Raw genomic sequence first — 25181 nt, 5'->3', positions numbered from 1 at the left:
CTCTGAGTTGAAGTCCCTCCTCAGGGCTCAATGGCCAAGGCTGATGTGTTATAATATGGCCAGACATGTGGATTGTCAACCTGTAAATCCTACCTCAGATTCTGGTGTATAGTGTAACAGTAGTTTATTATAAAATTATACTGTCAATGATGGAATAATGATATGTGACTCTTACTCTATAATGCAGACTTTGTATGAAAATTAAAGTAATGTAACTTAGGCTACAAAATTACTGCTTTTCATTGGTTATGCAGCTGTTGAGCAATTCTATGACAGACAGCAAGAGTGGGAGAGATTTCTGTTCAGTCAGAACCATGTGGTACTTGCAGCAGAACAGTTTCTCCATGTTAAATGACTCCACGTGCTGATATTTGCCATGAGCAAGTGTCACCTTTATCGCAAGTGACTACCATATACATGTACAGTTTGTTATACTTGAAGGATATGCAGGAGCTCAGAGATCTTAAAGATGGCACGACAGGTTGAAAACTCTGAAAAAGACACATGGACTTTATAAATAGAGGCATTTAATGGTTAGGATCTTGATTTAAATATTGTATCATTTTTGGACATTGTACTTTAGAAAGTATATCAAAGACTCAGGAATATGAAGGAATTTTGTTAGAGTAGTCCCAGAGATGAAAATCTTCAGTTACTGCTGAACTACTCTGGCCTGAGATTATTCTCTTTAGGCCAAAGAACTTTAAGGAAATATTCGATAAAGATATTTAGATTAATTAATGGCTTTAATGGAGTATATAGACAGAAATAGTTTCCACTGGCAAAATTATCAGTAAGTGGAGGACAAAGATACAAAGTTACTGACTAAAGAGTTAAAGGTGATAAAGAAAACATTTTCTATGCAATGAATTGTCATTGTCAAGTATGTACTACCTGAAAGCATGTGGAAATTGATTCAATAATAATTTTCAACTTGAAATTGATTAAATAACTGAAAATAAAAATGCTAGGTTGTGGGGAAAGTGGAGAGGCATGGCACTAATTATACAATGAATTCAAAGAACTGGCAAAGGTATAAGAGACTGAATGGCTTCTATCTATGCTGTATCAATTTATGATTGTCTGTGCTGCCACAAAACGTCTTAACTTTTTCACTTGAATGGTCCATTTAAATACTCCACCAGCTAACATGGTTTTGCAAAAATACAAAGAAAAGATACACAAAACAGAATCTGGTGTATTGTTTAACAGCAGTTTATTATAAAATTAGACTCTTTTTGATAGAATAATTAGATGACTGATATCAGAGGACTTTTACTGTATAATACAGAATTGTTATGATAGTAAAGCAATGTAACTTAGTTAAGAAAGTTATTAGTTCTTGCATGTTTAGCATCTGTTGAGCAATATCCTTCCTTTAATATGTCTTGCTAACCAATTATTTGTCATTAAATGAATGTAACCATACACATACTTGCATTACAGTTAAATCAACATTGTAAAGAAGAAGAATTTGAGCGTGTTAACTGTCTCAATGTAATTTTTCATTTAAATTTTATGAAAACTGTATTTGTCCTTGTTCCTCAAGTGAGTCTCTTCAGACTTCTCCGGGTATCAAAAAGAAACATTTTTTTTAAGCGTCATAAATATCGGATCTTAAAATCCAGGTGTCCAGGTTTTAGGGATGACAATATTGTAACATCGCTACTGATGCATATAAACAAGAATTATGAAGCAAATCGAATCAATGATAACAGACTGGCATAGATGTCTTAATGCCATTGTAAATAGGTGATTGAAATTTCCATCCAAGCATGCTAAAGTTGGCGATTTTTATTACAAAGTTCACCCTGGAGTTCACTCTAGAGGACTTTGTAATATAAATCTTTTTTTTGGTATGATTAAACATCATAGAATTAGTGTTAACAATTTGGAATCCATTCTTTGAGCATGTTAATTTGGAATAAAAATCAATTTCAATTAATAGTAAATAAATTCAGCTCCTCCATGTGGCAGAATTTCTGTGACACTCCAGCCAACAACATTCCCTCTAATGCTACACGAATCATCCCTACTTGTCAAGGCTTGTATTTCATGTTCGGAAATGATTCTGTTCCAGATATTGAACCCAGTCAACTTTCCTGTAAAGGCTAAGCTTTTGTCAAAGCCGCCTCCAGTGCAGCAACCATTGTTCTCTTGACCCAGTTGCAGTAGCCCTCCATTTGGGATATTGTGGCCAACAGCTATTCCTGAAGAAGCAGCTGCAAGTCTTCCATTCACCCAAAGTGTTGCATTTCCATCTTCAGCACTCCATGTTGTACAGAAGTGTGCCCACTCACCAAGGGAGACAACATCGTCAGCAACAATTTTACTTGTGTCACTGTGCACAGAGAACACAGCAGAGGACTGATTGAAGTATAGCTGAATTTGATAGGGATTTCTCTTTGTTCCATAGGAGAACACAATTGTTTTGTCCAAAAGATGAGTAGCTTTTATCCATATGCAAGCTGTAAATGAGCTTAGAGTCATATCATCAGGATGAACACTTGCATAAATCTTCTTTGAGCGCATAGGGAAGATTAGTGCCATATCACAACCTGCAGGACAATAGCAGACAATATTACATACTTTCAGTGTTTGCTCATGTATTATGCTACAGAGTACAATTCTTTTAAACAAAGATCAAATACATTTTATGGAAGGATCAAACACCAAAGTTTTTTCTGACTGATGTTCGAAAGTTATAAAATATAAAAACATATTTAAAAGATCAAAATTTGAGACATTGGAGATGATTTTAGTTTAATCAATGAATAAGCATAGGCTTAGTGATATACATGAACTAACTTAGAAATTTGGTGCAGTTGGCAATGAGACAGAGGGAAGAGAAGGTGCTTCCTTTAATTAAAGTCAAAATGTCAATGCTGGAAATTTGAAACAAACACAATGCTAGAAAAACTCAGCTAGTCTGATAGCATCTTGGAAAGAGAAACAGAGGTAATGATTTGACTACAGAATGATTCTTGTTCAGAAATTCTTTCTGACATTGTTTTAAACCCTCCATAATATGGTAAGTATTCAAGGACTTGCTTATGTAAGCAGATAAGTATTTCATCAGATACAAGATATTTTTCATCTAAAACACAGACAAAAGTTTAAATTGGTACTGGGGAGATACAGATATTGTACTAAATATATATTTAAACTACTTCATATAACTAAGCAGTTGTGATATTTCTAAACTTCAAAACTAATTAGTTAAGAGAATCAGAATAAAATAGCAGGGCAGGTGGTGTGTTGCAATTGTAGTTTATGGGTGCTAAAAGACACTTCAAAGACAGCTACAATATATATCTACAATTTGAGAAACTTTGGCTCCAAGGTTTTGCGCTAGAATCAGAGCTTAAGCCACTGCAAAGCAACAGAGAGGAGAAAACTTACTTGGGCACGTTGTTTACAGGAGACAATCACATCCCTTCAGCTGTAATCAGGGACAGGAAGGTGGGACTACAAGTGAGGCAGGCATGTGCATCCAGAAAGTAACATTGAGCCTCAGTTCTTGCAACTGTCCAGCAGGTATAAGGTTTTTGCAACTTGTGTGTATGAGAACAGAGATTGCATGGAGAATTATCTTAGTGATCCAACCACTGTGGTGCAGGGACACATTCAAGTGAAGAAATGAAAAGGTATGTAGTTGTAGCACACAACAGTGTAGCTAGGGGGTAGATGCTGTTCTCTGCAGCCAAAAGTATGACTTCTGAAGGTGGTGTTGCCTGCCCTCGTGCTAGCAAATGATTTGAAAGTGGAAAGGAGAAAGATCAAATTAATATGGTCCACAGGTGGCATGGTGGCACAGTGGTTAGCACTGCTGCCTCACAGCGCCAGAGACCCAGGTTCAATTCCTGCCTTGGGCAACTGTCTGTGTGGAGTTTGCACATTCTCCCTGTGCCTGCGTGGGTTTCCTCCGGGTGCTCCGGTTTCCTCCCACAGTCCAAAAAATGTGCAGGGTAGGTGAATTGGCCATGTTAAATTGCCTCTAGCCTTAGGCAAAGGGGTAAATGTAGGGATGTGGGTCTGGGTGGGTTACTCTTCGGAGGTTCGGTGTGGACTTGTTGGGCTGAAGGGCCTGTTTCCACACAGTAAGTAAGCTAATCTAATACACAGGCGCTAATGATGCCGGTAGGACTAAGAAAGAGTTGCTACTGAGAAAGTCATACCAGCTCGGAATAATTAATAAAGTAGAACAACAAATAAAATAACTTTTGATTTGACCAGTCATTTGAGTAGGAAATTATTGGATTAAGATAGGAGTGGTACTTCCCTGGGATTGAGTGACTATAAAGGGATATTATTCAGAAAAGTGTTGGCTCCATTTTGTTGTTTATGTTTGTTTTTTAAAAACCTTTCTCAAGATTTTTGCTGCGTTAAAATAATTTTGACAGCCTCATGTGCATACGTTCAGTGACTAGCCCCATTGATAACAAAACAGCAAAAAAACCTCAATCAAGCTGATTTTCACATGTTTTGTGTTATAATCAGCTGGGATCATAACACCAGGAAATAAACTCAGCATAGGGAAGCAGTAAAAAGGCAAAATGAAAGGGCTCCTTATTTTAATGCACACAGCATTAATTTCATGATGCATGAACTGACAGCATAAATTGAAATAAATGAAGGTGATATGATAAACAGTATAAGGATTTGAGACTGAATGTTTCCTTATTTTGGCAAAATGCCATTTTCCACATGTTTCATGGAAGGTTTCTCTCTGCTAGCCGAGTGAGTTTTCTCATGCTCTTATCCCAAGCTTGAGTTATTAACTATTTTCTGCACCCCTCTTGTCTGATGCTAGCCTGATTCTCCCATTCACCACAACTGGGCTATCCTGGAATATACTGATATCCCTGACATTGGCATCATGTTCACACAACAAGCCAAGCAATGGCAGTCAGCGCTAGCCTGCATATTTGCAGGTATTTTCTCTTGGCATGGCTGAGAAAGGGAAGTTCTTGCCCTGTTTTGCAGACTGAGATCCTGGAAGTGTGAAGTGAGTAGCAGGCAGATGGTTGCCAGCTTGGTAATTGTGCTCCATCTTTCTTGGTAGTTAAACGTTGTTATTTCATCACAGGCACTCGTGGGAATTCATCATCATCTATATGATATGGTCAGGAATGCTTAAGACAAGTATTTGCACTGCATTCAGTAGGTCAATGTCTTAGGTTTGCATAGTATGTGTTAATCCACACGGTATGTTTCAGCTTCAGTCCTTGGGTGTCTGGGGAATGGTGTTGCCCTTTTTAAAAGCCTCACATTGCTCAAAATAGAGGACTCCTCCCTCACAGAACAAAACACTTACTCTGCCCACTCTGGGTGTGATCACAACCATTTTCATCTCTATCGCATAGGTGTTACTCGTAGTACAACCAAAAGCAAGAGTGGTCACACTTTCAGTGAGTCTCAAGCTCCACCACTTTGTCTTAATGAACTGATAGGTGAACATCCCCTCTCTGATATTCCTCCCTACCAATCCAAGTTGCACTTTCCCAAGTCCTTACCCAACCAATCAATGTGATGTTTCATTTGCCTACTTTACCCCAATCCTCACTCCTGCCCCCAAGAGCCCCAGGCTTATCAAATCACCATGTCAGGCCAGTTAAGGAATGGCAGTTTGAGCTGACCTGCGTATTTGTAGATATTTTCTCCTTGCAAGGCTGAGAAAGGGAAATTCTGTTTTGCAGTCTGGAGATCATGCAATTGCTCACTGCTCCCCCCTTGGAAGTCAGGATGCTGCCTACCGTCAATGATAGCTACTCCCTACATAACTGATTTCCCTCCTATGCTCAATTGTATTCCCCTTATATATGGGTTGTACCTTCAGTATGCATCTCAGAATTATGATTTCATTCCCACAGTGAATTTCTCCATCTTCCCTACTGCAGCAGTGGCCCATGATAGTGACAAACCTCCAGGACTGAACGTGACTGATCCCCTTAAGTAACTTAGAATCTTGGCTAGACATCTAGAACTACGGTTGAAGGTGCTATCTGTAGCAATGAATGTGGAGGGAGACCTTGCTTCATTTCTGACCTGCTTCTTCCAAATTTCTTGCTATCATCCCAGTCAGTTTGTGTCTGGGAAGATTTCACCCATGAATGCAAAGTGATCATTATTAGGGCCTTAATATTCAATTGTAGTTCATAGTTCATGACAGTGACCAGCTGCCTGATTAATACCTGAACAGCTTTCTGACTGTGACTCTCCGTGCTGGTTGTACTGAACCCTCAAGACTGGAGAGGTACAGACCCCTCACCAGCACTCCCCTGACTGGTCAGCTAACCATGCTCAAGCCTGTGGACTGATATGAAAGGCTTCCCTTGATTCGCTGCATCAGGACCCCCTGAATCAAGGTAATCTTCCTGGATCAGACTGGGGACTGCCCTCTTAGCTGTTTACGTGCATCACATGCAGTCTGTTTGCTGTGTATGTGACTGCCACATGGTGCAGCTGCATGATTAGTGCAGCACTGTGCTCCTCAGAAGTACATCCACCCTCTTGATGATGACTGTCACTGTGGACAAGCATGAAAAACTCCCTGACTGTGTCTGTACCAAACTGCAACGGCAATACAGAAGTACTGAGAGGCTTTAAAGTGCAGCTGAGGGGGAAACGCATTAAAAGGCAAGACGCAGATATTATGAGTGTCCAGATAGGCACAAGTGAATGGTAAGACGCAAGCAAGGAGCCCTGAGATGCAGCCTGGTACAGTCCATGAGTTGTGTGACTGTCCTTGTAGCAGCATTCCAACTACTGTGCACTAAGGGTGCAGCATGCAGTGCAGAAGCATACTGTAAGTGGATCAGAGATATGCGATGATGATGTAGAGGGGCTGACACTTATTGGATGCCAGCTTCCATGGACACAGGATGCATGCAACTGCTGCCCATGGTGCATGGTTTAAGACAAAGATGCCATGTGTCCAGGAGAACCAGAAGAGCAAGTGGGAAAACTGGAGTGTCCAGGTACGTGCGCAGACATTTGTGTCCAGGATCCATGGTATTGAGCTTGTATTGGGCAGGCGAGAGGATGTCAGTCTGTGTAATAATGAGGTGAGAATATATAATAATGAAGGAGATGACAAGCACTAATTCCCATTAATAAACTCATGCTGCTTCTGAGCTAGAATCTTGGCTAGACATCTAGAACTACGGTTGAAGGTGCTATCTGTAGCAATGAATGTGAAGGGAGACCTTGCTTCATTTCTGACCTGCTTCTTACAAATTTCTTGCTATCATCCCAGTCAGTTTGTGTCTGGGAAGATTTCACCCATGAATGCAAAGTGATCATTATTAGGGCCTTAATATTCAATTGTAGTTCATAGTTCATGTTTTCCAAGGACAACAAAAGAGGAAAAGGAGGTGAGGTAGCTTTGTTAATAAAGGATGAGGTTAGTACAGTACTGAGAAATGAGCTTTGATCAAAGTGTAGAATTGGTTTAGTCGAGGATGAGAAATGGTGAACAAAAGCCACTAGTATGGACTTATAACCCCTCTAATAATAGTTGACATTGTAGGCCAAAGAATACATTAAGGAATAATGGGGGCTTGTGAGGAAGTTACTCCAATAATTGAAGGTGATCTTAATCTTCGTATAGATTGGATAAATTGAACTGGCAAAAGAAGGATGAGTTAGGGGACTGAATTTAGGACAGTTTTTTTAGATCAATCTGTTCTGAAACCAATCAGGGAGCATGCTACATTAAATCTAAGAATGTGTATTAAGTCAGGATTAATTAATGACCTCATAGTATAAAGAAATCATTTGGATCAGAGTGATCATAACATGGTAGGATTTATCATTCAGTTTGAGGCTGGGAAAATTGGTTTTGAAGCTGGTGTCTTAAACTCTAATCAAAACAACTGGAAAACAACTGGAATTTACTTTCTAAATGGTGAGAAACTTAATAAAGCCAAAGCACAAAGGGATCTGGGAGTGCTAGTCGAGGATTCTCTAAAGGTAAACATGCAGGTTGAGTCTGTGATTAAGAAAGCGAATGCAATGTTGTCTCTTATCTCAAGAGGGTTGGAATATAAAAGCAGAGATGTACTACTAAGACTTTATAAAGCTCTGGTTAGGCCCCATTTGGAGTACTGTGTCCAGTTTTGGTCCCCACACCTCAGGAAGGACATACTGGCACTGGAACGTGTCCAGCGGAGATTCACACGGATGATCCCTGGAATGACAGGTCTAGCATATGAGGAACGGCTGAGGATACTGGGATTGTATTCGTTGGAGTTTAGAAGATTAAGGGGAGATCTAATAGAGACGTACAAAATAATACATGGCTTTGAAAAGATGGATGCTAGAAAATTGTTTCTGTTAGGCGAGGAGACTAGGACCCGTGGACACAGCCTTAGAATTAGAGGGGGTCATTTCAGAACGGAAATGCGGAGACATTTCTTCAGCCAGAGAGTGGTGGGCCTGTGGAATTCATTGCCATGGAGTGCAGTGGAAGCCGGGACGCTAAATGTCTTCAAGGCCGAGATTGATAGGTTCTTGTTGTCTAGAGGAATTAAGGGCTACGGGGAGAACGCTGGCAAGTGGAGCTGAAATGCGCATCAGCCATGATTGAATGGCGGAGTGGACTCGATGGGCCGAATGGCCTTACTTCCACTCCTATGTCTTATGGTCTTATGGTCTTAAAAGTATTAAGCCAGAGTTAGCTAAAGTGAAATTGGAAAATAATCTTAAAAGTGAGAGGTAGAGAAGCTGGAAGAGAGAATTCTAGGATATAGTCTACAACTCTCAAACATTTACTTCATTGAGAAAGAAACATACTTTGAGAAAGATGCATCGTCTATGGTGAACTAAGAAGTAAAAATGATATCAAATTCAAAGTAAAGATGTACATATTTGGAACTATGAGCAGTAGATCAGAAGATTGTACAAGTTTAAAAACCAACAAAGGATGATTTAATTAAAAAGAATGTAGTGGTATAAATACGGAATGAGAGGAAACTAGCTAGAAAAATGAACAGACATCGAAAGTTCTACAAGTACAGAAAAAAAGCAAGTGAGTAGCTAAAGTTAGCACTGGTTCTTAGATAGAGTCATAGAGAAGTTTAGCATGGAAACAGATCCTTCAACCCAACTCATCCATGCCTATCAGATACCCAAATCTAATCTTGTCCTATTTGCCAGCATTAAACCCTTCCTATTCATATACCCATCCAGATGCCTTCTAAATGCTGTAATTGCACCAGCTGCCACCATTTATTCTGGCAGCTCATTCCATACACACCACCCTCTGCATGAAAAAGTTGCCCCTTAGATCCCTTTTTTATCTTTCCCCTCTCACCCTAAACCTATGCCCTCTAGTTCTGGATTTCCCCATCTCAGGGAAAAGACCTGTTTATCCTATCCATTCTCCTCATGATTTTATAAACCTTATAAGGTCACCCCTCAGTCTCCGACAGTCCAGAGAAAACAGCCCAAGCCTTTTCAGCCTCTCCCTATAGCTCAAATCCTCCAACCCTGGCAACATCCTTGTAAATCGTTTCTGAACCTTTCAAGTTTCACAACATCCTTCTGATAGGAAGGAGACCAGAATTGCACGCAATATTCCAACAGTGGCCTAACCAATGTCCTGTACAGCCGCAACATGACTTCCCAACTCCTGTACTCAATTCTCTGACCAATAAAGGAAAGCATACCAAACGCCTTCTTCACTATCCTATCTATCTGCAACTCTATTTTCAAGGAACTATGAACCTGCACTTCAAGGTCTCTTTATTCAGCAACACTCCCTAGAACCTTACCGTTAAGTGTGTAAGTCCTGCTAAAGTTTGCTTTCCCAAAATGCAGTACCTTGCATTTATCTGAATTAAACTCCATCTGCCACTCCTCAGCCCATTGGCCCGTCTGATCAAGATCCTATTTTAATCTGAGGTAATCTTTGCTGTCCACTACACCTCAAATGTTGATGTCATCTGCAAATTTACTAACTATACCTCCTATGTTCGCATCCAAATAATTTATATAAATGATGGAAAGTCATGGACCCAGCCCCAATTCTTGTGGCACTCCACTGGTCACAGGCCTCCAGTCAGAAAAACAACCCTCCACCCCACCCTCTGTCTTCTACCGTTGAGCCAGTTCTGTATCCAAATGGCTAGTTCTCCCTGTATTCCATGAGATCTAACCTTGCTAATCAGTCTCCCATGGGGAATCTTGTCATAAGCCTTACTGAAGTCCATATAGATCACATCTACTGCTCTGCCCTCATCAATCCTCTTTGTCACTTCTTCAAAAAACTCACTCAAGTTCTTGAGACATGATTTCCCACGCACAAAGCCATGCTGACAATCCTTAATTAGTGCTTGCCTTTCCAAATATAAATCCTGTCCAAATATAAATCCTGTCCCTCAGGATTCCCCCCAGCAACTTGCCCACCCCGAAGTCAGGCTCACCGGTATATGGTTCCCTGGCTTTTCTTTATTACCTTTATTGAATAGTAGCACCACGTTAGCCAACCTCCTGTCTTCTGGCACCTCACCTGTGACTATCGATGATACAAATGTCTCAGCAAGGGGCCTAGCAATCACCTCCGTAGGAATTAATAATGGTTAACAAGGAAATGGTAGAGACTTTTGAGCAAATAGTTAGTATTTGTTTTCACAGTAGGAGACATGATTACCATCCCATGAGAATTTGAAAATCAAGAAGCAAAGAGCAGAAAGAATCTGAAAGCAATCGCTATCATTGCAAACTAGGGTCTTAAAAAAACGTGATTGCGGAGATTGTAGATGCATTGATTATAATCCAAAATTTCTTGGATTCGAGAAAGCAGACTAAAAACCCACAGACCTAAGAGAACAATTTAAAGAAGGATGGAGATAGGAATCAGGAAATTATTGGCCCTTTATTCTAACATCTGTCATTAGGAAACTACTTTAATCCTTTTTAGAGGTAGTAGCGTGGCACGTAGAAAGTCATTTTTAATCCGGCAGAATTGGCGTACTTTTGCGAAAAGAAAATCATGGTCAACCAAATGTATTGGAGTTCTTTGAGGATGTAATGAGCAGTGTAGATAAAGCGGACCCAGTATATTTAACTTTCTAAAGGATATTTGATAAGGTACCACATAAAGGTTACTGCATTAGGTAAGATCATTTTCAAGTTGGCAAACTGACTATTGGAGTGCTGCAAGTATCAGTGTCATGGCCTCAACTATTTCTAGCTTATATTAATGACCTGAATGAAAGGATACACTGCTATAGCCACATTTGCTAATGATACAAAAATAGATTGGAAAGAAAGTTGTGAGGAAGATACAAAGAGTCTGGAAAGTGACTCAGAGAGAGAAATAAGTGTACAAAATATTGGCAAACTGAGTGCAATACAGGAAACTGAACTTTGGTGGAAGAGTAGAGAAACAGGTTATTTATTTAAATGATACAGCAAAATGCTGCTGTATAAAAGAACATGGGTGTATCTTTGTCTGTGAATCACAAAACATTCACATGCAGGTACAACCAGTGAGGCATACCAGTATACAAACAAGGAGAAGGAGTAAGCCATTCAGCCCTTCGAATCTGCTCAACCATTTGACGAGATCATCACTGATCTGATTGCGGACTCAACTCTGCTTTACAATCTATCTTTTAAACTCCTTGACTCTCTTGGTCTATCAAAACTCTATTTAACTCAGCCTTAAAAATATTTGATGGCTCTGTCTCCAGTGCTCTTGACTGGAGAGACTTCCATCGACCAATCACTATCTGAAAGAAAAGAAATACAGAGGATTCTGGATTATCCGACATTTAATTATCCACATTTCGGATTATTTGGACAAGATCGCAAGGTCCTGATGCTTGGCTGAACTTTGTTATCTGGCATTCAATTATCCGAACATTCAATTATCCAAATGTTCGATTATCTGAGCAAAATACTCCCTGCATGTGCCATCTGGGTAATCAAGGTTCCTCTGTACCCCTCACCTTAGCCTTAAATGGGAATTCCTTTATTTTAAAACTGTGTACCCTCTAGCCTCTAATCACTGCCATTAGAGAAACCTCGTCTCAGGCTCCTGTCTGTCAAGTTTCCCAGCATTTTACATTTTTCAATAAATTCACCCTGCATTTTTCAAAGGCAGAACAGATCTGTCCACCATTCCTCATAAATAAGCCCTTCATTACAGAAATCAGTTGACTTAATCTAATCTGAACTGCTTCTAATGCAATCATTTCCTTTTTAAAAACAAATAAGGAGAGGGAAACTGAACACAGTACTTTAGCTGCAAATACATCAAAGAACTGTACAACAGCGGCCAAGTATGCTGACATTATATTTCATGCTCCTTGCAATAAGTAAAAATGTTCCATTAGCTTCCTAACAACTGGCTGCACTTGCAAAGTAGTTTTTTGGAAATCATGTGCTACAATGCATAGATCCCTCTGTGCTGAAGACTTCTTCAACCTCTCACCATTTAAATAATATCCTGCCTTTCTATTCTTCTGTTTCTCATTCATCAACATTATATTCCATCTGCTAAATTTTGTCCATACATTTATCTGTATCTACTTGCTGACTCCTTATGTCCTCTTCAAAACTTATTTTCTTACGTATCTTTGTATTATCAGCAGAATTAGTAACCATATGTTCAGTTCCTTCATCTAAGGCAAATACAATGCCAGCATTTATTTAAAGGGGGGTAAAGTAGAAAGGATTACAGCTGTACAATGTATGAGTGCTTTAGTCTTTCCAACAAGATAAATGTGATTCTATAATTTCTCTTATTTTCAATGTTTAATTAGCAAACAAGGTGGAATTATATTTTTAATTCTGGAGTAACATTTATGAAGCACAAGTTACTGAATAGATAAGTCTTTTTTCCACAAAAAAATTCATAGATATTGGAAGATAGGAAGGATTGTGCTTCGGTTTCTTAGGTATTAAATATGCTAGTGACTGAATAATTGTTGTGAATAAAAAGAGAAAGAAAACAGAGAACATAATTAAGGAATAGTGAGCAAGAATACCTGATGGTAAGACGTGTTTAGCTGACCAATTTGGACATCCTGTCAGTTCAGTTTTAGATTGTTGCTGTTCAGTTGCCAAGAAATTCAGAGTGGTGTCCAACTTTACAGGAACTCTCCTCTTGATATCAAGTGACAGCCGTTGATCCTTTATGTCCACTGCCTTTTGCCAAGTCATCTCTAGCTTTTTGAGTCTGTTGGACAGATCCTGACTCACCAACAGAAGCTGATGAAGTATATCTTTCTTCTCTGACTCAATCTCTACATTGGTTTCGCTGACTTCTTTCAATGTGTATGCCAATTTCTTGTCCATTTCTGTTGTAATACGCAAAATTGCATTATCTATGGCATTTGTGGAAGTCCCTGCAAAATTAGCTATGAATTGATGCATTTCTGAACGTATACTTTGCAACTCTGTCTCACACACTTCTCCAATGGATTGTTGTAGCATGTTCTGTTTCATTTGGGAATCCTCCAGCATTACAAATAGCTTATCCCATTTAGTGAGTTCTTTCTGGCATTTACAGGAACCATCTGGGGAAGATAGGTTTAGATTAAATAAGTATTTGGTAATTAATCACAGAAGGTCTCATATCACTAGATGCATATTGAATTAGATATTGCATTTTTTTGTGAAATTATGCTAAATTTTATAATTGGCATAAGAATCCCATTGGAGCTTTATTTCAACGCTAGTAAATATCGAGTAAAATTAAATTGATTGTCTTTTAATCAGTTGGAGACAGGAAGAAATGATCTGAATTTATATAGCACCTTTTACAATCTCAAGACATCCTAAATTTTTCAGTCAGCTATATACTTTTAAAATGTGGCTATTGCTATATTGCACATACTGCTGCAGGCAATATGCATACAGCTCAGATCTACAATGTGATATTGACCAGATATTGATATTTGCATCCACCAAGGAAGGCCGTCAATTACTTGGTTTAACATCTGCCTGAAATATGGCATCTTTGCTGAAGCAGCAGTCTGTCAGTAGTTTATTGAATTTTGTGTACACAGATGCTTTATCGTTGAATTCACTTGGATAGTAATTTGAATTAAAATAATATTTACACTTATCAAAAATCACATGCAAAACGCTAGAACAAGTATATTAATAATCTTTCAATGATTTTAAAAAGGATTTTTATAATAGTTCATTCTGACATTGGCAGCAATGGCCTAACATCTAGGAGTTAGTGGAAATAAAACTGCATGCTGTTACACATGGTATCTTTCTAATAATCAGTAACATATTCCTACATTTTTAAACAAGGAAATCATTCAACCATCAAGTATTTTTATTTGTGAAATGTTGATCTAAAAGCTAAATGTAATCTACTTTCAAACTTATCATTTCACCAGGTAAAATAATGCTGTAGAACTTGAAAAGTATCATTTATTTAATTCTGCAATTCACTTATAAAGATTTCTTACCTGGTAAAACAGAGATTGTGTTTTCCATTCCATGAATATATTGTAAATCTTCATAATCCTCTGCCAAAGTATGGGACAAGCTGAGTAGAATCCAAAGAACTATTTTAAGTGCAGCCATTTCTTCCAAGTTCTTTTCAGTATTTAGCAGTATGAGGGCACTGTTCTATTGGTTTGGCTCCTTCAGTACAAGCTCTAAAGAATACTGAACACAAGTCTCCAAAAGTTCCTAATAAATAGTGAGTGAGGAGTGATGCAAGAGCCTTGCTGTATGTGCTTTATACCAATGATATGAGCAAGAGTTCTGCTTTCGCAACAAAGAGGTTGAATTACACAACCTTTAAACTTGTGGTTTAAGAGCACATGTGGATAGGTGAATATAAGAAAGGGCCCAGCACTGGGGTAAGTAGAGATTGCAAGCCAGATGTAATGATCTACCACTAGGGAATGCATTTTTGTAATATAAAGTGGTAGCAATAAGTGACGAATGTGTATGAAGGCAGAGCAGGGCAAGTCCCGAAGGACTGTGCAAAAATGCAAGGGCATTTATTCCTGCATTTCATTAGATCTTTTTAAAACAGTTTTTCCATGTGAAAGTAGTTAGGTACAATTTCTAAAGTAGCTTTGAAAGATTTAATGAAAAAAAGAGCTCAAATATGTTTAGCGATTTTTAAGATATATTTTATCTGCTAACTCAGTTGGAGGTAAAAAAATTTAGGAGGAGCGGACTGAAGATTGAAAGTATTCAAAGAGATTGCATGAGGTTAGACGTGCATGTGGATGCAGACTTACGTTCTGGATACTGGATGAAATGACCAAGTATTTGAATTCAAGTTGACGACCTTAACCCAATAGCAACAGGAATAACTTGGATTGCCATAGCACCTTTAACATAATAAGAGATCCAAAGTAGCTTCATAAGAATGTTATAAAACAAAATTTGACACTGCATCAAATAAAATGATTAGCTTTAAGGCAAGCAATTAAAAAGCTCAGCTAATGTGAGCTTTTAAGGAGTTCCTAAATAGGAAAAAGATATCAAGATAATATTGTTTAGTGAGGGAATGCCAAACCTTAGGGCCAAACAGCTGAAGGAGCAGCCCCGAACAGTGGATTGATAAGTCCCCAGGGCCAGACCACATTTATCCTAGGCTGCTCCGGGAAGCGAGAAAGGAAGTTGCTAAGCCGCTGGTGAAGATGTTTCCACGGGAGTCGTACCGGAGGATTGGAAGGAGGTGAATGGTGTTCCTCTTTTCAAGAAGGGGAATAGGGAAATTCCTGGCAATTACAGACCAGTCAGTCTTACGTTTTTGGTCAGCAAGGTTTTGGAAAGAATTCTGAGGGATAGGATTTATGACTATTTGGCAAAGCATAGTGTGATTAAAGGCAGTCAGCATGGCTTTGTGAGGGACAGGTCATGCCTAACTAATCTTATTGAGTTCTTTGAGGAGGTAACGAGACAGGTTGACGAAGGTCGAGCAGTGGATGTGGTGTATGTGGACTTCAGCAAGGCATTTGATAAGTTTCCCCATGGTAGGCCCATTCATAAAATCAGGGAGTATGGGATACAGGGAGATTTGGCTGTCTGGATTCAGAATTGGTTGGTTGACAGAAGGCAGAGAGTGATTGCAGATGGAAAGTATTCTGCCTTGAATGAGGAGGTTGAGAGGTGGGTTAGTAAATTTGCAGATGGCAAAAGAGTTGGAGGTACCGTTGATAGTATTGAGGACTATTGCAGGCTGCAGCACAACAGAGACAAGATGCAGAGCTGGACTGAGAAATTGGCAAAAGTGAGAACTGCAGATGCTAGAGATAAGAGTCTAGATTAGAATGGTGCTGGATTCATTCCTGATGAAGGGCTTTTGCCTGAAACATCGATTTTCCTGCTCCTCAGATGCTGCCTGACCTGATGTGCTTTTCCAGCACCACTCTAATCTGCGCTGAGAAATGGCAGATTGAGTTGAACCTGGATAAATGCGAAGTGATGCATTTTAGAAGGTCAAACTTGAATGCTGAATGTAGGATTAAAGACAGGATTCTTGGCAGTGTGGAGGAACACAGGGATCTTGGTGTTCAAGTACATAGATCCCTCAAATTTGCCACCCGAGTGGATAGGGATGTTAAGAAAGCATATGATGTTTTGGCTTTCATTAACGGGGGATTGAGTTTAAGAGTTGCGAGGTTTTGCTACAGCTCTATAAGTTCCTGATGAGACCACACTTGGGATATTGTGTCCAGTTCTGGTCACCCTACTATAGGAAAAATACAGAGGCTTTGGAGAGGGTGCAGGGAAGGTTTGTCGGGATGCTGCTGGGACTGGAGGGCTTGTCTTAGGAAGGGAGGTAGACTGGGCTGGGACCTTTCTCTCTGGAGAGAAGGAGGAAGAGAAGTGACCTGATCAAGGTATTCATCGAGGTGTGAATGGAGTCAATAGCCAGAGACTTTTCCCCAGGACAGGATTGACTGGCACGGGGGGGGGGGGGGGGGGGGGTCATTGTTTTGGAATATTAGAAGAAAGGTAAAGAGGAGACTTCAGGGGTAGGTTCTTAACCAGAGAGATATGAATGCATGGAATGTGTTGCCAGAGGTGGTGGTGGAAGCAGAATTATTAGGGACATTTAAGTGACTGCTGGACATGCACATGGACACCAGTGAATTGAGGGGTGCATAGGTTAGGTTATTTATGTTGGGATCAATTACGGCACAACATCGTGGGCCGAAGGGCCTGTTCTGTGTTGTACTTTTCTATGTTCTATGGAGCCATTAAAATCAGCGTTGATCATGAAGCTAGAATGAGAAGGGTGCAGATATCTGAGAATTGTCAGAATGGAGAGTATACAAATAAGGGTCAAAGCTATGTAACGGCTTGAAAGTAAGTATGAAAATGTGAAAACCAAGGCATTGATTAGCTAGGAGCTAACATGGGTCATGAGTATAAGTGATAAGTAGATGGGACTTGATGTGTCTTAAAATGTGGGCAGCAGAGGTTTGGATGAACTGAGGTACATGAAAGATGGAATATGGGAGACTGACCACGTGTGTGAGAAACAGTTAACTTTAGACTTAACAAAGACATGGATCTGAATTTCTACAGGCAAACAGAGAGATGGTTGGGTGATGTTATCACATAAAATTCTGTCAAACAGCAAATTCGTTTTAAAAACTGTTTGTAGCAAGTATAATTGTATTCAATCTCTGTTGTGAAAGAGTTAAATGGTTATAAAGCAAGTCCCGCTATTTAGTTCAGTAATTATTTCCTTATGTTATGGTTTAAATTTATGAATGGTATGTTGCTTGTAATAATTTGGAGATCACCTGTTGTGCTGTATTCTTGCTAGGTTCAGGATTTTCAGACATTTATTTTCAGTAAAGAAAGAACTAAATTAATTGTTCCTTGATTCCTTAAACATGGCTGTAATACCTTACATGCTGACAGTAGTATCACCTTTTGGTTACTTAACACAAATTCCTTTAAGCACACTGAGGAATCATTTCCAGATGATTTACAAACTGTTGAATCCTTTATTTTCATGTTGTGCTTACAGGGAATTCTCTGTTGCTCCGTGTTTTACCTTCAGTATACGAGAAGCAGCCTGAGCCAATTAACTGCCACATTACGGAGCTCATCCAACTGATGTCGCAACTGGAGCCATCTGAGCAGCAGCACCTTCTCCGCCTTCTACAAGTAATTACCAAGCAATGTCCTCAGGTAAAACTCTTCTAAACTGCTCAATTCATTCTTTTAAGATCCCTGAATGGTCCAAACAGCTGATGAAATACTTTCAAACTGTTAGAAACAAGGTTAACCAAGATTGCACAAAGTCTCTCACACAGGAATGTGATGATTCCCAGAACATTGCTTTTTTTGTGATGTTGATTTTAGGATAAAATATTGGACCAGGACACCAGGGGATTATGCCATAGAATCTCTACCGCTCACCTGAGAGGGTAGTGGGCACTCATTTACCATCTTACCCAAAAAGACTGAATCTCTGACAGTGCAACATTTACTTCATTGGAATGTCAGCCTTGATTTTCATTCTGGAGTGGAATTTGAACCAACAAATCTGGTTCAGCGGTAAGAATACTACCAATTGAACAGCAGTTGACATGTGCACATCTTCTAATGATTTATCTCATTCCTGTTTTCAGGACATTGTTGTCCCCAACTTGGCTGCCATGTTTCTTTATTTTTCAACAATTACGCCTGATAGCACTGTAGGACACCACAGGGATGTCAGTACTTCAAAAAGATAGCTCACCAGCATCTTCTCAAAAACAAAACTAGGGATGGGCAATAATTCCTGGCATAGCAAGCAAACACCATAATTGTGAATATATTTTAAAACACCTTCTAAAAGTACCATATGATGTAAGACAAGCATCTGGAAATTTGAAGAAAGTTCTTTATTTGAGCTTCAGTCTCAAAGCTTTCAGTTCTATTGTTGTCTAACTGGATTTTGTACTCCCCTGCTGGTGTGATTGAAGTGGATTGTAAAATGCAAAGTGTGACCTTCCTGCTGCCTGTCCCCAACTTTATGACAGCCATGGAGGTTCCCAAATATTTGCCAACCTGTTGAGGTTCGTAAATGTTCACAACTGCCACTTAATATGCTTATATCTGCCCCACCCTCAACCCGTGTCTCACCCAGACCAGGTGAGTGGACTGAAAACTTTTGTTGGATTGACTGTTATTGGGAAATTGGAGGAATTCTTCTTTGAGGCTCTCAGTCGAAGGCACCACAAGTTCATATTCTCTCCACTTTCTGGACAATGGTAGCCCCAGGATATTGGTAGTGGGTTCTGGATTAGTGGTGCTGGAAGAGCACAGCAGTTCAGGCAGCATCCGAGGAGCAGTAAAATCATTTCCAGATGACGTAACGGGCAAAAGCCCTTCATCAGGAATAAAGGCAGAGAACCTGAAGCGTGGAGAGATAAGCTAGAGGAGGGTGGGGGTGGGGAGAAAGTAGCATAGAGTACAATAGGTGAGTGGGGGAGGCGGACTCCCCTTCATCCAGTCCTCAGCAAAGGACTCACCTTCACCCCCCTCTGTCCACGCATCAATGAATTTAGTACACGCCATGACGTCAAACACTTCTTCCACTGCCTCTGCCTCCGAGCTTACTTTCACAATCAGGACTCCCACCCACCTTCCAAGGACCCCTTCACCCACCTACAACACACTGCCTCCACCTGGACACCCCGCGCTGGCCTATTACTTGCCCTCGACCTCTTCATTTCCAACTGGCCCCGGGACATTAACCGCCTCAACCTGTCTACCCCCCTCCCCCACTCCAACCTCCCACCCTCACAACGCGCAGCCCTCCAATCCCTCTGCTCCAATCCCAACCTCACCATCAAGCCAGCAGATAAAGGGGGCGCAGTGGTAGTCTGGGGCACTGACCTCTACACTGCTGAAGCCAAACGCCAACTCGAGGACACCTCCATCACCAAACCATAATCTCCCAGACCATACAGAACCTCCTCACCTCAGGAGATCTCCCACCCACAGCTTCGAACCTCATAGTCCGGGAAACCCGCACTGCCCGGTTCTACCTCCTTCCCAAGATCCACAAGCCTGACCACCCTGGCCGACCCATTGTCTCAGCATGCTCCTGCCCCACTGAACTCAACTCTACCTACCTCAACACTGTCCTATCCCCCCTAGTCTAGGAAGTCCCCACATACGTTCGAGACACCACCCACGCCCTCCACCTCCACCAAGACTTCAGTTTCCCCGGCCCCCAACACCTCATCTTCACCATGGATATCCAATCCCTCTCCATCCGCCATGACCAGGGCCTCCAAGCCCTCCGTTCTTTCCTCTCCCGATGTCCCAACAGTACCATTCCACCGGCACACTCATTCGTTTGGCCGAACTGGTCCTCACCCTTAACAATTTCTCCTTCAAATCCTCCCACTTCCTCCAGACCAAAGGGGTAGCCATGGGCACACGTATGGGCCCGAGCTATGCCTGTCTCTTTGTTGGCTACGTAGAACAGTTGATCTTCCGTAATTACATCGGCACCACTCCCCACCTCTTCCTCCGCTACATTGATGACTGCATTGGTGCCACCTCATGCTCCCGCGAGGAGGTTGAGCAATTCATCAACGTCACCAACACATTCCACCCTAATCTTAAATTTACCTGGACCATCTCTGACACCTCGCTCCCCTTCCTGGACCTCTCCACCTCTATCAATGGCGACGGACCTGACACTGACATTTTTTACAAACCCACCGACTCCCACAGCTACCTGGATTATGCCTCTTCACACCCTACCTCCTGCAAAAATGCCATCCCATATTCCAATTCCTCCGCCTCTGCCGTATCTGCTCCCAGAAGGACCAGTTCCACCACAGAATACACCAGATGGCCTCCTTCTTTAGAGACCGCAATTTCTCTTCCCACGTGGTTAAAGATGCCCTCCAACGCATCTCGTCCACATCCCATACCTCCTCCTTCAGACCCCACCCCTCCAACCGTAACAAGGACAGAATGCCCCTGGTGCTCACCTTCCACCCTACAAACCTTCGCATAAACCAAATCATCCACCGACATTTCCGCCACCTCCAAAAAGACCCCACCACCAGGGATATATTTCCCTCCCCACCCCTTTCCGCCTTCCGTAAAGACCGTTCCCTCCGTGACTACCTGGTCTGGTCCACGCCCCCCCTACAACCCACCCTCCCATCCTGGCACCTTCTCCTGCCACCACAGGAACTGCAAAACCTGTGCCCACACCTCCTCCGTCACCTCCATCCAAGGCCCTAAAGGAGCCTTCCGCATCCATCAAAGTTTTTCCTGCACATCCACTAATATCATTTATTGTATCCGTTGCTCCCGATGCGGTCTCCTCTACATTGGGGAGACTGGATGCCTCCTAGCAGAGCGCTTTAGGGAACATCTCCGGGACACCCGCACCAATCAACCACACCAGCCCGTGGCCCAACATTTCAACTCCCCCTCCCACTCTGCCGAGGACATGGAGGTTCTGGGCCTCCTTCACCGTTGCTCCCTCACCACCAGATGCCGAGAGGAAGAACGCCTCATCTTCCGCCTCGGAACACTTCAACCCCAGGCCATCAATGTGGGCTTCAACAGTTTCCTCATTTCCCCTTCTCCAACCTCACCCTAGTTCCAAACTTCTAGCTCAGCACTGTCCCCATGACTTGTCCTACCTGCCTATTTTCTTTTCCACCTATCCACTCCACCCTCCCCCCGCCCCCAACCTATCACCTTCATTCCCTCCCCCACTCACCTATTGTACTCTATGCTACTTTCTCCCCACCCCCATCCTCCTCTAGCTTATCTCTCCACCCTTCAGGCTCTCTGCCTTTATTCCTGATGAAGAGCTTTTGCCCGAAACGTCGATTTTACTGCTCCTCGGATGCTGCCGGAACTGTTGTGCTCTTCCAGCACCACTAATCCAGAATCTGTTTTCCAGCATCTGCAGTCATTGTTTTTAACTATTAGTAGTGGGTATTGAGTAATGGTCATGCCATTGAATGACAAGGGGCAATGTTAGATTCTTTCTTATTAAAGATGAGTATTCCTTTGCACTTGCATTCCACAAATGCTGCTGCTTTTTGTGGGGTTGTTTGGTTGGGTGGGTGGGTGGGGGGCGAGGGGTGCTGGGGTGAAGGCGGTGGGAGGTGTTGGTGTGGTTGCTACCTATAGTCAGATTGGCCGACAGATCTTTAAAGTTTCCTCCTCAGTTTGCATTGTCATGATCTAATTTAGGAGAACGGGTGCGTAAAATAGCTGTCGGGCAGCTCGTTGGTTTTGTCATGGGTGGACTGTCAATCTGGTGTTTGCATTGTGGATGGATTGGGCAGGGAGTTGGTGTTGATGGGTAAGTTCGTAGAGGGAGATCACAGTACCTTTACCTTCCAACATCCAACCCAGGACTGGGAGAAATGGAAATAGGGATGAGCTTAGAGTATAGGATTCAAAAGGACTCACATTTTCTTGTGCTGAGTATGGGGTGTTTGGCGATGGTGATGTCATTGAACTAGCAATCCAGAGGCCCAGTTTAATGCCTGAGAAATGTGGGTTTGATATACCACCAAAGCAGCTGGTGGAAGTTAAATTCATTGGATAAAATCTGGAATTGAAAGCTAGCCTCGGTAATGGTGGCAATGAAACTATAATCAATTATCATGAAAACTAATCTGGTCTGTTCATGTCTAGTTAGTTTGTGGGAAGGTGGACAAAAATAAAATGCTGGCCTTGCCAGTGACATGGAAATTTCAGTAAGTAAGTTGCAAAGTTTAGTTCTGGGTTGTTGTCATTGATAATTCTGATCCTTTATCAGAAGATGCAATAAACCTTTGTTACTGTGGTATATCGGGAGTATCCATTGCCAGAGAAGGCTTCCAGAAAGTAGAGAGAAAAGTTAGCCCATTATTAAGGTAGGAATTTATTAAGAAAGGAAGGAAAAAATAAAAAAGACTTGTCAGGTTTGATTTCAATAAGCAGCTTCTCCAAAGAGACTCCGTTTCAGTCCACATGATTGAAAATGCCATTGAAAACAACAGTGCAATTATCCTCCTGAATGAAGAGAATATCTTTGATTATTACTTTGAAAAATGCTCAGCGGCTAATAGAATTTTAGGAGCTGTTTAGCAAAGAAAGATGGAAGAATTAAGATTGGCATTCTTGTGGAGACTTTACTAGAAAGTGGAATCAACAGTGTGACAATATAATGAGAGCTCACACATGTCGGACATTAAAATATTAAAATAGATTTATAAGTAGTTGATCAGCTCTAATGTAGAGTTTATGGCCATCAACAAGTTAAAATGAGTGGAAATTGAGCATTTCTAAAATGTAGATTCTACATCGCAGTGCCAGTTTGCAAATCTACATCAAAAATAGCATAGAATTAATCAATCAATTCATGCTCTGGTCTGGACAGTTTTATCCGATGAAATAACACTAGTTCCAAAAAGAATTACACAACACCAGGTTATAGTCCAACAGGTTTAATTGGAAGCACACTCGTTTTCGGAGCGACGCTCCTTCATCAGGTGATAGTGGAGGGCTCAATCCCGCTCCGAAAGCGAGTGTGCTTCCAATTAAACCTGTTGGACTATAACCTGGTGTTGTGTGATTTTTTAACTTTGTACACCCCAGTCCAACACTGGCATCTCCGAATCATGTCCAAAAAGAATGTCGCAGCAAAACATTGTTTCTAGGGAAATGATTGGAATGATGCAGTTTAGAAAGGACTCTGATGGTGAAATTAGATATGTATGTTTGGACATGTTTCTACTGTTGCAGAAAAATAGGTAAAAGTAATGTCAACTCTGCAATGAAAAGGAAATATATTGACTTATAACTGTCTAAGAATGATAATAATTTAAAAAATATTTAAAAGAATTTTCAAAGCTGTGGTCAGCATTTTGTACAGCTGATAATTAGAGTAAAAGCAAAAAATAAAATAGCTTTCTAGTAGTTATTGGGATACTGTTAAGGGTTTAGATGGAGAGGAATTTGTTAAGTGTGTACAAGAAAATTTTCTGATTCAGTATGTGGATGTAGGTACTCGAGAAAGTGCAAAACTTGACCTACTCTTGGGAAATAAGGCAGGGCAGGTGACTGAGGTGTCAGTGGGGGAGCACTTTGGGGCCAGCGACCATAATTCTATTAGTTTTAAAATAGTGATGGAAAAGGATAGACCAGATCGAACAGTTGAAGTTCTAAATTGGAGAAAGGCCAATTTTGACGGTATTAGGCAAGAGTTTTCAAAAGCTGATTAGGACCGGATGTTCACAGGTAAAAGGACGACTGAAAAATGGGAAGCCTTCAGAAATGAGATAACGAGAGTCCAGAGAATGTATATTCCTGTTAGGGTGAAAGGAAAGGCTGGTAGGAATAGGGAATGCTGGATGACTAAAGAAATTGAGATATTGGTCAAGAAAAAGAAGAAAGCCTATGTAAGGTATAGGCAGGATAGATCGAGTGAATCCTTCGAAGAGTATAAAGGGATTAGGAGTATACTTAAGAGGGAAATCAGGAAGGCAGAAAGGGGACATGCGATAGCTTTGGCAAATAGAATTAAGGAGAATCCAAAGGGTTTTTACAAATACATTAAGGACAAAAGCGTAACCAGGGGGAAAATAGGGCACCTCAAAGATCAGCAAGGTGGCCTTTGTGTGGAGCTGCATGAGATGAGGGAGATACTAAACAAGTATTTTGCATCAGTATTTACGATGGAAAAGGACATGGAAGATATAGAATGTAGGGAAATAGATGGTGACATCTTGAAAAATGTCCATATTACAGAGGAGGAAGTGCTGGATGTCTTGACATGCCTAAAAGTGGATAAGTCCCCAGGTCCTGATCAGGTGTACCCTAGAACTCTGTGGGAAGCTAGAGAAGTGATTGCTGGGCCTCTTGCTGAGATATTTGTATCATCAATTGTCCCAGATGAGGTGCCAGCAGACTGGAGGCTGGCTAACGTGGTGCCACTGTTTAAGAAAGGTGGTAAGGAAAAGCCAGGGAACTATAGACCAGTGAGCCTGACGTCGGTGGTAGACAAGTTGTTGGAGGGAATCCTGAGGGACAAGATGTACATGTATTTGGAAAGGCAAGGACTGATTAGGGATAGTTAACATGGCTTTATGCATGGGAAATCATGTCTCACAAATTTGACTGAGTTTTTTGAAGAAGTAACAAAGCGGATTGATGAGGGCAGAGCGGTAAATGTGATCTATATGGACTTCAGTAAGGCATTCAAC

The 25181-nt window shown here is 41.1% G+C and overlaps 2 protein-coding genes across 6 annotated transcripts in view; one reads left to right on the top strand and one right to left on the bottom strand.

Annotated features, from left to right (window-relative positions):
• Positions 1-25181, top strand: part of veph1 (ventricular zone expressed PH domain-containing 1) — a 286670-nt gene that overhangs the window by 72086 nt on the left and 189403 nt on the right. For all 5 annotated transcript variants that reach the window (XM_072572661.1, XM_072572664.1, XM_072572662.1 and 2 more), the window contains exon 5: positions 17981-18144. In XM_072572661.1, the coding sequence (XP_072428762.1) occupies positions 17981-18144 (164 nt within the window). The remainder of the gene's footprint in view (positions 1-17980; positions 18145-25181) is intronic.
• LOC140478963 (pentraxin-related protein PTX3-like) lies at positions 1200-14824 on the bottom strand. The gene is made up of 3 exons (XM_072572666.1): positions 14439-14824; positions 12999-13529; positions 1200-2558 (listed from the first exon to the last, which is right to left on the bottom strand). Exons 1-3 carry the CDS (start codon positions 14554-14556, stop codon positions 1942-1944), a joined length of 1266 nt encoding a protein of 421 aa, XP_072428767.1. The 5' UTR covers positions 14557-14824; the 3' UTR covers positions 1200-1941.

Source organism: Chiloscyllium punctatum, chromosome 6 (assembly GCF_047496795.1).
Source record: "Chiloscyllium punctatum isolate Juve2018m chromosome 6, sChiPun1.3, whole genome shotgun sequence".
Classification (NCBI taxonomy): domain Eukaryota; kingdom Metazoa; phylum Chordata; class Chondrichthyes; order Orectolobiformes; family Hemiscylliidae; genus Chiloscyllium; species Chiloscyllium punctatum.
Note: the sequence above shows the minus strand (reverse complement) of the source record. Positions and strands in the feature narration are given on the sequence as shown.

Excerpts from the sequence above, each read along its gene's own strand:
- LOC140478963 (XM_072572666.1), bottom strand. The coding sequence starts at position 14,556 with ATGGCTGCACTTAAAATAGTTCTTTGGATTCTACTCAGCTTGTCCCAT. Across the intron at positions 13,530-14,438 it reads CACAATCTCTGTTTTACCAG|ATGGTTCCTGTAAATGCCAG; the intron begins GTAAGAAATCTT and ends TATCTTCCCCAG. Across the intron at positions 2,559-12,998 it reads TAAACACGTCTTACCATCAG|GTTGTGATATGGCACTAATC; the intron begins GTATTCTTGCTC and ends ATTGTCCTGCAG.